The sequence below is a fragment of the Lichenostomus cassidix genome, chromosome 5 (genome assembly GCF_008360975.1).
Source record: "Lichenostomus cassidix isolate B80296 chromosome 5, HeHo_3.0, whole genome shotgun sequence".
NCBI classification, from domain to species: domain Eukaryota; kingdom Metazoa; phylum Chordata; class Aves; order Passeriformes; family Meliphagidae; genus Lichenostomus; species Lichenostomus cassidix.
Window position 1 is genome coordinate 63,450,590 of NC_139486.1, and position 14,500 is coordinate 63,465,089.

Sequence of the window (14,500 nt, forward strand, 5' to 3'; positions counted from 1 at the left end):
AAATGTGTTAGTGAGACACTGGATTTGTTTGGATATTAAACTTGACTCCTGGACATTAAAAATGCATTTAAAACTCCATTATCTCCCTTAGTTTTCCCTCAGGAATCAACAGCACATTATTGTCTGCAGATTAATATTGATAATAATTCCAGAGAAAGTGAGTATTTCTCTCCTGGCAGCAATCCCAAAAAAGAAATAACACAAAGGAAAAATAAAAGCTCTGTCTGGAACAAAGGGAATAAACTGATAATGTTTAATGGAAGTCGCCGCTGGAGGAATATTTTCATATAAAGATCAAAAGCAAAGCAAATTTCTGCAAGGATCTATTCCTGGTTTTTCATGGAATCATGGAATTCTGGAATGGTTTGGGTTGGAAGGGACCTAAAAGCCCATCCAGTCCCATGAGCGGGGACACCTTCCACTAATCCAGGTTGCTCCAAGATCCATCCTTTGAAGTGTTCCTGCCCATGGCAGAGTTCGGAATAGGATCTTTAAGGTCCCTTCCCATCCAAACCATTCCAGGATTCCATAATTCTACCCCCTGGAGCAAAGGGAAGAGGTCTGGCACTATGGCAGGATGCCACGAGGGAAGAGGGAGCTCCCAACTCGTGGCTCCCAAGGACTTCCAAGCTCCATATCCCATCTTGAGCAACACCTCATCTCCCCCAGGAGCACTTCCGGCAACCGTTCTGTTCCTTCCAATCTTCACTCTGGATTTTCCTTTCCCAACCTGGCACCGCAGCTTTGGAAGCTGCCAAATTCCTGATCATCTTAAAAACTTGACACGTCATTCCTTTGCCAGACAGAGGCAAAGGTCAGCTCTGGAATAAATGTGTTTAGCCAGCCCAGAGCTCCTCACAGACATGGAGCATCCTTTTAATTTCATGGATCTGAGTCCTGCCAGTATCCTTTGAGGACATCCCCATCACAGCAGAATTTTAAGCACATTCTCAGGCATTGATTGAAAATTCCTTAAAGGTCATTGGAAGAAAAAGTCATTTGAGTGGCTCCAGGAATTTCGTGGGTCTCCACGATGCCTTTCCGAGTTGGGAATTCTCTAATTGTACTGAGTTTTTAATTACATGCCCAGCAATTTTAACTGTTCCCAGTTATTTTAACTGTTCCCACTAATTATTTAACACTTTGAAGCCCTTTCTGTAACTCCTTTTTCAAGTAATTAAGACCATATAGGGGTTTATAATTAAAAAGTGAAATAATTAGAAAAAATCCAAGGGCTTTTGTTGGGTCTTGGGTTGGTTTGGGACCATTTTCCCTTTGTTTTCCCCACCTTGTGTCCCAGCCACGTTCCATGGTGCCCCTCCACTGGCAGGCGTTCTGCATCCCCCGTCAGATCTGTCAGGGCATCCTGGAAAAAAAGCAGTCACCTTGCTTCAGGTGAGCCAAATCCAGGTCAGGATTCCAAACCGGGAAGGGCTCCAAGTCTCTGGAATGTCCGCCGGGGAGGCCACCACACATCCCACTTACTTTTGGAGACAGAGTTCCTCGGATGCTGATGACCACCTTCTTCTTGTCGTGGTCCACGGCCACATAGAAGGGGGTTTCATAAACCTGGAAAAGATATGGGGAGACATTCACGTTGGATTATCCTCAGGGAAGAAGAGGCAGAGACCGCAACAGGATTTGTGTCCAACCAGAATTTAGTGATGCAAATGAGAGAGAAAAAGGCTTTGTTTCCCTTCTTTGTCCCACTACAGCCAGAAGTGGGTAAATCCCGTTGGGAAGGGGCTCTGGGATTGTCCTTACAGCGTCATGGCAGGAAGTGTAGACGATGTCCACAGAGGTCATGTTCTCGTCCAGGAAGTGGCGCCGGATGGCAATGGCGTTGCAGCCACAGCAGTTGTCCTCCTCGATGGTGACACCGGGAGCGTAGCGTGGCCGCGACGGGCACAGGCAGCAACATCTGCGGGAGGGAACCATAGCTTTCAGGGAAAAAGGCTGGATTTAGAGTGGCATTCCTAGAGGAAAGGGAAAGGCAGACCCTCCAAGCCTCATCGCAATGGCAGCAAGCGCCAAGTGAAGAATAAAAACCACAAAACAGTCTCAAAATGTGGGATCAGGTGCAGTTTTCCTTCTGAGCACCAGGGAGAGCTGCAATGCAGCCAGTCCCCAAGGAATACAAGTGTGGTGGGGTGGGATGGCTCCTCAAAGGACACTATGCTCGGAAGTGCAGTTTTCCAGTGCTTCAACACAGAAACACCAACTCTGACCGAGCTCCAGGTTTATTTATAGGAAGAAAACAGGTTTAGAATCATCCCAAAATAAAAAGAGAAGCATAGATTGATTTTCCTTCTTTCTCTCTCACAAATAGAAGTATTCCCAAGGAATCACATTCCTCCCAATAGACCAGGAAGTGCCAAAAGCTCGTCCCCAAATTGAATCTGGTGACAGAATTCTGACAGCTGGTAGCAGACACTCGAACCAGGACAAAAATCCTGAGCTGGAAAAATCCAATTAATCTGAGGAAGCCCGGCCCAAGCCAGGCAAATCTTGGAGGTCATTTAATCAGGACCCAAATGTCAACTCCCTGATTTTTGTGCTCCAAGAAGTTCCTTTTGGACTTGGTGTTGTGCCAGGTGAGTTCTCTCTGCTGGCTGTTCTATGCTCCAGACAGCAGAGGACAGGCTGGTTTATTTACGAGGAACTGGAAGGAATTAAGGAAGCTTTTGGAATACAAGGTCCGGAGAGATGGAAAGGAAAAGCACGAAGAGAAAAAGGCAGAGAAGAAATCGAGCAGGGATGGAGCAACAAGGGGATGAAATAAACTTTGGGGAAAACAAAGGGTTTTTCTAAACATGGGAAAACATGGGCAGAGAAAAAGGGATGAGGGTGGGCACTCACGAGCAGGATCTGGCCAGGCGGCAGAGTCCACACGTGGGCTTCCTCATGAGGTAAATGGGCCATCCATAGGCAGCCAGGGCGAAGAGCATGTAGTAACACACCTCCCGGTACCGCTGCATCTCTTGCTGGAAGACACGGGACTCCCTGAGCCCGGAATCTCTTGGAATTTCCCTCCCCATTCCCTTTTTCCATAGTTAGACATGTGCCAAGCACCAGCCCCCTCTCCCAGCTGTGTCACGGTGACTGAGGAGAGCGAGGGGGGGATGCCAGGCAAGAGCCACCCCCTCCCAAAGATTTCTCGGCCTGATTTCCTGAGGAATTCCCTGGGTATCCCACCCTGCTGCCAAGGAAGCTGTTTCCTGCAGATTTGGAAATGAGCTCCCTAAATATCCCCTTTCCAGCAGGCCGTAGGATGCCTGGAGAGGGCCACGTGCTGGAGCTGCATCCTGTAAAACCTCAGTTATCCCGGAGAGCTGGATCGGGGGCTGGAGTTAAACATGGCAGGATAATCAGAGGGGAAAATCAGGGAAACATCAGGGAGAAATCTCAGGGAAATCAGAGAAAGAGCTGAGGGGGAAAATGGCGGACGGAAAATGAGGGGGCGGAAATTTGGCGGGAAAATTAAGCGGGGAAAATCGGGCAGGAAAATCATCCGGGAAAATCTAAGTTAGGGATAAATCTAAATCAGGGATAAATCAGACAAATCTAAATCAGATATAAATCAGGGATAAACCAAAATCAGGGATGAATCAAAATCAGGAATAAATGAGGGATAACAGCATTGACTCTCTTGCAGCAATATCACCTCATCAAACCTCCAGAGACCAAGTTTTTTCCATTCTCTTGAAATTTCTTGGATTATTTCAAAGAGGGGCGGAAAGGAAGAGAAGCCAGTGAGGAAAAGAAACAAGTGAACACAGGAGGATTTGGAGGATCCCACATCCCAAGGACTTACCGCATTCTTCAGATCCAGGTACTTGGTGTTCCTGGTCACTGGCATTCCAGACAGGAAAGCTAAAATATCATTGTTTGCCTGAAAGTCACAAATACAATGAAAAATTCCTCTGTGTGATAGCAAGACAAAAATCTACTCCCAAATATCCCAACCAGGCCCCTCAAATGGTTCCAATGGTTTTATCCCTGCCTGATCTGAATCTCAACTCAAGGGAAAAAATCCCATTAAAATAAATCAATTTCCTACTGGGCTGATGATCTGCAAACCTCAACAATGGCTTGGAAAATTGGGAATCTTTCCTTCTGCAGCCTGAATCCCAAATCAAGGGAAAAAAACCCAATAAAATAAATCAATTTCCTAGTGGGTTGACAATCTGCAAACCTCAATAGCGGCTTGGCAATTTAGGATTTTTTCCTCCTGCAGATTGCTGAAGTCTTCTCCACATCCCTGTACAGTGGGAATAATCTTCCCATGCATTTCCAAGTACCTATGACCCCCTTGGAGGCCCTTTTGGGATCAAGAGCTCCCCCTGTATCACCTGCCTGGAGAAAATCATTCCAGATTCCAGACTTGACTCAGCACCAGCTGAGCCCTCAGGGAGGGAAAAACCACAGGGAAAAACTCAGGAAAAGCTGCTGAAGTTGCCATTATTTTTCTCTCCTAGCTCAGCGAGTGAGAACAGCCCAGAAACGAGGTGGGCAGAGCCACACTCTGCTCCCAGGGAATCCTGGAGCAGCTGGGAAGCAGAGATTCCCAGGTTTTCCCACCTCATCCAGCACGGCGCTGCGCTTGGCCCGCTGCCGCTGCCGCAGGAGAACCAGCCCAGCGATTATGTCGGAGGGGACGATGTCCAGGTCTCGGAAAAATTCCGCAAAAAGGTAGGCGATCTCGGAGTAGGCATCCTGCAAAATCCAGGGAGAGAGGAGTCGGAGGAGGAGGAGGAGTTTGGGTGTGGGAAGCCTCAAAACAGGACACAAAGTGAGAACTGGACTCATTTCTGGAGCTCTGCCTCCAAAACAGCCACGAGATTCCTGCAGGGAATGCCAGATCTGGACTAATCACATGATTATTGTCTCTTGTTTATTTTCCACAGTCCCACTCGGGGGCTGGATTTGTGCCGTGTGTGGGCAAGGAGAACACCTCGACATTCAAACAGCTCAGGCACAAAAAAGGGAGGGAAAGGGAATGGTTTTGGCTCTATTAAACAAAACAGAGAAAATGGGATGAAAACCAAGCAAATCCCAATCCAGTACAACCTCAGAGCCATCTTTCCTCCTCAAAAGCAGAATAAAGGCCATTCCATGAAGAAAAAACCACTAATTTTGTCCTGTTTAAGAATCTCTTCAAATCTAACTTTGCCCTGCAATCCTTTTTCCCATATTTATCCCAGACCCGAGATCCTTTTGCCCAAACTTTACCCAAACCTGGGATCCTTTCCCCCAGATTTAACCCAGACCTTGGACCCTTTTGCCCCTATTTAACTTGCCTGTGCTTATCCCAGATCTGGGATCCTTTTGCACAGATTTAACTTGCGCATATTTATCCCAGACCCAGGATCCTTTTGCCCAAATTTAACCCCATCCTGGGATCCTTTTGCCCATATTGCCAGACTTTTCCAGGTCTATTTTGGATGGCACCCAAACAAAAAGGCATGAAAAGTAAAAACTGATTCATTGAATGCAGAATTCACAGGAATGAAGGTGACCAAACCCAAAGAAGGAGGGACAGAAGTGGAAGTGACCTGAGAGGGTCAAGCAAAAGCTCTGGAGCAGAGGGATAAAGATATTTTGAGGAGAAATGTCCTTTTTCCACCTTTTGCTCTGTACTACAGGAAATGAAACCCGTAAGACCTTACAGGAGAGTATTTTGGGAGGCTGGAGAGGGGCTGGGATGTGGGTCAGTGCTGACCTGTTATTACTCCAGGCTAAGGACAAGGGTGATCCAGAGGCTGGAGCAACCAAATGTGGAGCTGTAGCCACCAATGGTCCATATTTGACTCCTGCCATCCAAAACTTTTCCTACAAGGATAATCACAGCCTTACCCTGAGCCTTTATCCTGTGTTTTCATAGTATCCTTTATCCATCATCAAAAACCACAAGACTGGAGTGTTGTGGAAACCCTGAGCACTCCAGGATGGGATTTCTCCTCTCCCTTCTTTGACCATCAAGACAGTAAATCCCTTCTCTTCCCTGCAGGAATGACCTACATCCTTTTATCCCTGCCAAACTCCCAGAGTGTGGGATGACTTTCTGTCATTTTTCACTTCTCTACAAAAGCCAGTTAAATCCCCATTAAGAACTGGGGCTCCAGGTGCCAACTCTCTGTGCCAGCAGCGCCTTCGGAAAGCCAACGGCATTCCAACCGCAGTATCCTTGAAATCCTGACCTCATCAATCCTAGCACAGCTCCTGTGAGCTCACAAGAAATGCCAAGAGCCTCTGAAGGAAACAGGACAAACACCCATTAATCCCAAGTGGCAGCTCCAGCCCTGGATGCTCAGACGAAAAAAGGCCCTGATGGAAGTTCAATGCATATTTTCCACACCAAAGGAACAGCTTTTTGTGGAAACACCTGACGTTATTCCTGTTTGTCCACCTGGAGTGCTCTGCTACAAACCCTGAAGGCTCTGCGGCTTCGGACTTCACCGCAGATTCTTTCCCCAAAGCCATGTCCATCCCATAAAACTCTTTTCCAGCCCAGAGGACAATGATCCTCTGCTACAACATTTTTTTTCCCATGGAGTCTGGGATAGGCAGCAATGGATTCATTTCTGATCCATTATGTGCTCATTCATTCCACACACTGCCATGCCAGGACACAACATCAGGGCTTGTTCCTGCAGAGAAAAGAGGCTGGAAATTGCTCAAAAGCTGGATGTAAAGTGGAAATTCAAAGGCACAAGGAATGTGAGGCATGTGGAATAGGCTTTTATTCCAAACTTTAAAAGAAAAAAAAAAGGAGGAACACTCACTGCAGAATGGGAAGTTTGTTAAAAAGAACTCGAAATACTTGGAATACTTTGCCATCTTGAACAAAATGGGAGTTGTTCAGGGCATTCAGGTGCCTGTCAGGGCTCTCTCTCCAGGGAAGCAGCACCCATGTTTTGCCCTCAGGACAGGAGGCTCCAGCATCTGGGCAAGGTGACCTGGATGTGCTCTCAGGGAGAATGGAAGTGCCTCTGCTGCAGAGCACCAAGGAAAAGCTGCTGCAGCAGCTGCCAGGGCACAAAGCTCCTTTGGTTTCAGTTTTCCAGATGGATTTCCAGATGGATTTCTCCAGCAGATAAGCTGGGAGCTGGTGGGCCTGGGCTTGAACTTCCCAGTGGGACAGCAGGTTGGGGCTGCGACATTCCCAGGAACATGGTGGCATTTCTGCCAGGGAAAGGGATCCTGGGAGGGGTAGCATTCTGGGGCACAGTGCTGGATTTCTGCACAAGGGCTGTGACAATTCCTGCAGCCTTCCACACTTTGGAAGATGCACCTGTGGATAATTCCACAGCACTCCCTAAGAAATGCTGTTAATCCAATTCACCACCTGGGAAGAACAAACATTCACCTGACTCTCCTTTATTTTTCCACTTTCCCTTTGGAGCTTTCAATCTCTGTCTCATTTCTCTTCCTCTCCACGTTCACATCCTTTCCAATGTGCATCTTTTCCCACTGCATCCTTTTGGAGCACGAACTCCAGACTATATTTAGTGAGGACACGGCGGCTGTGGTCGGTCCCTTGGTGTTCTCCCTGTCATTTTCCGTGCCCTTCTAACTAGAGTTAAACGTCTGGGTGGATTTTTTGGCCACTGCTGATTTTGTTGGAATGTCCTTGATAAATCCCAGCTTTTTCCCTGAGAGGTTGTAACTAATTCAGAGCTCAGTGTCTGTGAGCGATTTAAATTTTTTCTTCAGGAATGCACAAATCTCCCGATTTTTATGACTTTCTCATACCTGTAGGAACATTGTACCATTGTACCTTTGGGAACAATTCCCTGGTTCTGCTGGCTCCTTCAGGAGTCCTCAAGTCCTCAGAATTCCAACCAAATCAGTTAAATCAACTGCAAAGTTTTCCAGCACCAAAGTTTGATTCACCTCTCCAGCAGGTCCTCGGGAATGCTGGTAAATCCCACCCTCAGGCACAAACCTGCTCCCAGTGATTCTAAGGAGAATGGAAGGGTAACTATCGGGGAAGGAATATCAAGGCCTTTACCCCTCCCTTCTGGAGAACAGCAAGGGAAAATCCCAACAGCAGAACATGAAAATTTCCAATGGATCTATAGACTAAGCAGTAGTTTTCACTGCCAGTAAATCCAGAAGTGTTTTGCTGATTCTTCCAGATTTTTATTTTCCCATTTCCAAATTCTCCTCCTTAAGGGTGTGAGACTGATGGAAATAACAGAGGAAATAACAGGGGAAAGTGCACAGGAAGTGGCTGATAAAGGGAAACAGGAGCTGCCCAGGAAGTGCTGACAAATGTGATCCCAACCTGAGGGGAAACAAGGATTTCTCCCAGTGATACTTTGATTCCCAACAGGAGATTTTTGGTACCCACCGACTGCGAGTCCTTTGTCCGTGTGCAGCAAAGGAACACTTTGAGCCTGCGTGTCCAGCTGCTGGCTTGTCCCTCTTCCAGGCGGTGTCTGGGAATAAAGGGGAGAGCAGGAATGTGAGGAAAGGCAGAACATGGCGTAGAATCCAATGTGGAGTGGCACAGCCTGTGCTGTCCCTGGAAAAATGGGATAAGGTCTCCCCAGTCCTCCTCTTCTCCAAGCTGAGCCCCTCCATCTCCTTCAGCCGCTTCTGGTGCTCCAGCTCCTTCCCTAGCTCCATTCCCTTCCCTGGACATGCTCCAGAGAAGCATGAATTCACAGGATCAAGCTCTGTATCCTGCCTGAATGGGATGCATGGAATGAAGCTCCTGTTGCAATTTGGCAGCTGCTCCATGTGCCAGGATGTGCACCACTCAGGAGGAAAAATCCACCTCAGGATGAGGGAGTGGGAATGGTGCAAGAAATCCTGAGCACTTCATACATGCAGTTTTTCCCAGTGACGGAATCATGGAATGGTTTGGGTGGGAAGGGACTTTTAGGAACGTTGTGTTCCACCCCCTGCCATGGAAGTAGGGACTGACTCCATGTAAGAGTGCCAAGCTCCCTCAAGTCCACAGCTCCTCTTTTTTTAGGGAAACACAGATTTAATCCAGGTCAGAGCAATCCAAAATAAAACACCACTCCATTTTCTGGCAGGGCATCCCATCAGGATAAGCCCAAGCCCAGAAAGTGGGTTGCACCTGCAAGGAAATTATGCTGGAAAAGGAATATTTGCTCGAAATGGAAGGAGCAGGTCCCACAGGGATCCATCAGCTCTTGCCTGAGTATCTGAAAACAGCTCTCTCTAACCTTTTGGAAGATTCCAAAAGAGGAATGGGAATATGAGTGGCAGCAGGGCTCTGCCCCCCCAGATTCCAAAGAACTCCATAACTTCCCTGGTGGGGTTCAACAACCAAGTGTATTCTGAGCTGTTTACTCTCCATTGTGGCAGCACGGATCCTTTCCCATGGGAATTTCTCTCTTCTTCTTCTTCTTCTTCTTCTTCTATGTTTTATAAATAAAGATAAAACTTTCATGTTATTGAAATGGCCTTTTGGATACAGGCATTTGACCGCCTGGGCCAATCAGTCCTTGAGGGCAGATGATTACTGGTCCAATCCAAACGGCCCTCTAATGTGTATATAAATTGTTAATTAATCAATAAAAGCCAGTATTTTCTAGCACTCGAAAGGTCTCGCCTCTTCACTCTGCTAGCGGTCCAACAGCGACACTCCATCTTTTCCCAAATCCTTTCTTCCTAATGCCAAACTTCCACACATTCAGTAGGAGCTCCAAAGCTCCTTGGAAAAGCCTTGGCACAACCCACAATGCCTTTTGTTGGGTTATTTCATTTTCCCAGCCCACACACATCATGATTACACTGGGAAAGGAAAACCACCGTGGGACACAATCCAGCCAGGCAGAGAACTTTCTGATCTATTCCTTGGAAAGGATTTCTTTCAGCACGAGGGAGAAGTTGGGAATATATCCTTTGGAAACAATTGTTTGAGCAGTGAACAGTCACATTTGATGTTTGTTTTCACATCATAGCCCACAGCATTTGCTTGTTAACAGCTGTTAACATTGCCTTTCCAGAGGGAAAATCCATGAACAGCAGGAACAAGCTCTCCAAAAGTGCTGGAGGCCTGGAGGGAAAAACCTGGCCAAGGGAGAAAGGCCTTCACTTGGTTTTCTGGGATCTCAAAATTCCCCACAGAGGAGATAATTTTGGGGTTGGTTTGAACTGTCTTTTGCAAGCCATGGAGCTCAGATTCGCTTTGGAAAAATCATCACAGAATTCTGGAATGGCTTGGGTTGGAAGGGACCACAAAGCTCATCCAGTCCTACCCTGAGCCATGGGCAGAGACACCTTCCACTATCCCAGGTTGCTTCAAGCCCTGTCCAACCATGGACATTTCCAGGGATAGGGCAGCCACAGCTCCCCTGGCAAAACCATTCCAGTGCCTCATGACCCTCACAGGGAAGAATATTTTCCTACCTAAGGATCCAAACAGCTTGGATATATTATTACATCCACAGTATCATCCTCCTTATCTTCCTGGGAATGCTCTGACCCCAAACAGCAATCACCACACTAGGCATTAATTCCAAGTACTCCAGGCTAGTCTAACGTATTGGAAAGGTCAGAAGGAATATCTGGCATTCCACAATAAAACCCAGGCTCCTTCCCACAAAACTTGACACACAATCCTTAGAAAAGCCTAGTTTTCCTTCATAAAGGATCCCATTCCAAGTCATTGGAAAAGTCTGTATTCAAAATACAGAAATCCAATAAAAAATGGGAAACCTGCAGAGTGTTTTTTAAAAGCCTCATTTTTTATCCCTCGGATCCCAATGCCCTCCAAAGCCACATTCCTCAAGGACAGTCACATATCAAAGGAAACAAAGCCTGTTTGTGTTGTCCCCTACTGGAAAAAATCCTTCGGAAAAAGCTCTGCTTGGTGAAAAAAAGCTTTTTCTCTCTCCATCTGGGGAGCTCCAAGATGGAATAAATTCTTAATTAAAAGATCTGACTGCCAACACAAAAGGAATTGTTCCTTGGCCAAGACTAAACAGGAGAAACCTTGGGGCAAAAGGTTGGATTTTGGAGAGGAAAATACAGGAAGAAAGGGGATTTGGAAAGAGATGCTGCCTCGAAGTAAGGAAAATTTAAGCACAGACTTGCTGTTTCCATGGAAAACGCTGCTATGGGATATGGACAAACAGGTTGTTGTGGTCAGCACTGGCTCAGGGGGTCCATGAGGACCCACAAATCCAGTGAGTAAAGCAGAATCCAGCCAGATTCCATGTTGCTTCACCTCCTTTGGATGCAGGTGCCCACACACACAGCACCTGACAGGGAGCTGCATCCTGCCAAAATCCCCCTCAGCAGAGCAAAATGCTCCCTGCAGCAAGGCAAGAAGGGAAAGATACCAAAAAAGCAGGCTACCCTTCCAGAAACCTTGCCCTGGGAAGCTGTGGCTGCCCCATCCCTGGAAGTGTTCCAGGACAGCTTGGACAGAGCTTGGAACAACCTGGGATAGTGGAAGGTGTCCCTGCCCATGTCTTTAAGGGCTTTAAGATCCCTTAGAACCCAAACCATCCTGGAACTCCCTGACTCTGGTAGGATTTTGGGTGCTTATTGCCATGAGGACACAGCACTGGTAACCCTGAAACCCTCCCTTGGTTCTTTCCTAAAATCTTTGTGTCCGTGGATAGAAGGGAAATTCAGTCTGCTGTGACAGGCTGGGAGAGCCAAGAATGTTCAGCATGGAGAAGAGAAGGCTTCAGGGAGACCTTAAAGTGCCTAAAGAGGATCCAACAGACCTGGAGAGGGACTTTGGAAAACAGCATGGAGTGACAGGACAAGGGAGAATATCTTCCCAAGGTTAGATGGGATATTGGGAAGAAATTCTTCCCTGTGAGGGTAGTGAGGTCCTGGAATGGATTTCTCAGAGAAGCTGTGTCTGCCCCATCCCTGGAAGTGTCCAAGGCCAGGTTGGAGCAACTTGGTCTAGTGGAGGGTATCCCTGCACATGGCAGGGGCTTAGAATTGGATGATCTTTAAGGTCCCTTCCACCCAGAGCATCCTGGGATTCCGGGATCCCATGGAATGCTGCCTTACCTGAGGTTGTAGGTCCTTAGGTTGCGCTGCCGGCGCTTGGTGGCTCGGAGCTTGACGAAAGTGCGTCCCGTGGGATCGAAGACACACAGGACAGTGATGCACACACTCAGGATCACCACCCAGTTGCACACCACCATTCCTGCAAAGAAAAACCTGGGAATCAGGTGCTCCAGCCCCTGATTCCCACCCCAAAGTCCCGCAGCAAAAGGAAATCCTCTGGAAAGACCTTTAAGCCACAGCTGGATGAGTCTTCTGGCTGTTTTATGGGGCCATTAAATGCTCCCTAACTATCCAGGACTGCATCATTAACATTACCCCCACCAGGAGACTGGGAAAGGCTTCCAGGAAAACAGTAAAGCCATTCTGAAGGGAAAAAGCGGAATTTACAGACTCCCCTTGCCTGGGAACACGAATTACTGCCTGAGTGCCGGCAGCACGAGTGGATGAATGGAACAACTGTTCCAAGCAATAAACAGGAAAACAAGCCCCACACTGACAGCTCCCATCCACTTCCCAGAGTCAATCGGCACAGGCGGGAATGAAGGATGCCCGCCAATCCGTCAGAACGCTCCTAGGCCGCATTCCAGCTCCGTACCCAGGGTGACACTCTTGGCTGTGATGTCGTTGCAGGAGGTGTAGTACTGTGTCAGCCACACGATGCCCACAATGGCATACACGAACTCGATCACCAGGATTGCTGGAAAAAACAGGAACAGCACGGATAACAGTGTCCTTTCCCTAAGGATGAGCTCCTCTCCCCATCTTCTGACAAGGAGTAAGTTATTCAGCAGGGCATAAAAACGCTTTGGAAGGGGATGTGCAAGGAAAGGAGCCCAAAGTGTGACATGCTCCTAACAACTCCGAAAAAATGGGATCATGGAGGGGTTAGTGCCCTTGGTTGTGTCACAGGTATGAATCAGAGATCCAGACCTTCCTCCCACGCTGCTGGAAAGACTCCCTGAGGCAGCAGGAATCACAGGACCCACACCTTAACTACCTCAGACAGCTGGCCTGACTCACGGATCCAAAATAAATTGCGTGGATCCAGATTAATCCTGCTCACTACACTTAGCAAACATTCCCAGCACCTTTGCAGCCCTTCCGTAACAATTCCAAGGAGACAGTGCTTAAGGAGCTCCTCAGTTTTGCATGTGACTCTGGGAACAAACAAGAAACTGGGGATTAACAGTGCTTCCCTGGAAGAAAAAAAAGGGGAAACTGCTCTGAAGCACCCATCCTCCCACTTTCTCCTCAGAATTCCAAGGAACAGGTAGGCAATCAGGTGTGGAGAAGGTGAATACCTTGCTTGAGATTGCCTACATTTTGGTGGAGCTGAGACTAAATCCCACCCACCCTCCTTATCTCCTGCTGCCATGCTATCTTTCCATAAGTGGCTTTGCTACACTGGTCTTTCCAGGAGACAGAGCTTTCTTAGGCAAGGAATCAGAGCTGGAACTGGTTCCTGATGAACCCAATTTATGCCTGAGTTAGGCTTTGCTTCCTGTGGCTCCTCTCCCCTCTGCCTGCTGCAGGACAGGAGCAGCAGGAGCAGGGATGAGACATTTCCAGGTTCACATTGGAGTTAATTCTCTAAATTCCTCTGCATTAAACAGCACATGCTTAAACTGGGACAGTCACATGGACCTTGCCCACACACTGGTCACGCTCCCACTTCCATCAGCACAACTGATCAACCACCAGGAGCGAAAATACCCAGGAAAAAGGGATATGCAGGACCCAAAATCCAGAGTAAATCCCACTCCTGAGCACACAGAGAGTTTAAGAAAGACAAAGGGATGTTTTTGGGGACAGGAAAATCTCTCTTTGGATTCTCCCTACCTCCCCTGCCCCATTTAGTCTGGTTTTAACACAAACTGCCAGGCTCTCAGTGCTTCCCTAGGGAGACTGGCTGGGAAGCTGGAAAAGGAGATTTGTTTGCTGTTCACGTTAATGACTTGCACTGAGCACTCCAAGTCTTCCAGACGGAGCTTTCAAGCAAGGTTATCCCTGTTTTAGTGGATTCTGCGGGAAAACAACTCGGCAGAAAGCAGGGATGTAAACCCATGGGATGATTTGTTTGGAATGGGTTTGGCTCTGCATCTCCAAAGATTTTTCTCTTAAAATCTTCACTCGGCACAGAAAAATCTGATTAAATTCCCATACCTGGAAGGCAACAGAACCCAGGGAAAACAAGCTAAAAGGGAATGAGGGATCAAGGAATAATCTCTTTTCCGCTCTAGTTTTTGGTGAGGGAGTGAGACAGAAATTGCTTTTAGGAAGAAAAAGGGAGTGAGCAGGTAGAAAACCTATTTTCCTCCCTTTCCTTCCTGCCTGGAAGCGGGTTGGATGGAGGGATGGATCAGATGAGTCAAGAGGCAACACCTCAGGGTCAGAACCTTTGGGACATATGCCTCTATCCTTGGAAAACATAGGGGGAAAAAGGAGACAGAAGGGGAGCAGATTCCATGCGAAGAAAAGGAGG

General features: G+C 47.6%; 1 protein-coding gene across 2 annotated transcripts in view; it reads right to left on the reverse strand.

The window, feature by feature from the left end:
- DAGLA (diacylglycerol lipase alpha) overlaps positions 1–14,500 on the reverse strand; it is a 57,393-nt gene that overhangs the window by 16,635 nt on the left and 26,258 nt on the right. For both annotated transcript variants that reach the window (XM_085063653.1, XM_085063654.1), the window contains 9 exons: positions 12,614–12,715; positions 12,019–12,157; positions 8,357–8,444; positions 4,582–4,716; positions 3,815–3,892; positions 2,860–2,984; positions 1,765–1,921; positions 1,486–1,569; positions 1,289–1,366 (listed from right to left, as the gene is read on the reverse strand). In XM_085063653.1, coding sequence (XP_084919779.1) covers positions 1,289–1,366; positions 1,486–1,569; positions 1,765–1,921; positions 2,860–2,984; positions 3,815–3,892; positions 4,582–4,716; positions 8,357–8,444; positions 12,019–12,157; positions 12,614–12,715 — 986 coding nt within the window. The remainder of the gene's footprint in view (positions 1–1,288; positions 1,367–1,485; positions 1,570–1,764; positions 1,922–2,859; positions 2,985–3,814; positions 3,893–4,581; positions 4,717–8,356; positions 8,445–12,018; positions 12,158–12,613; positions 12,716–14,500) is intronic.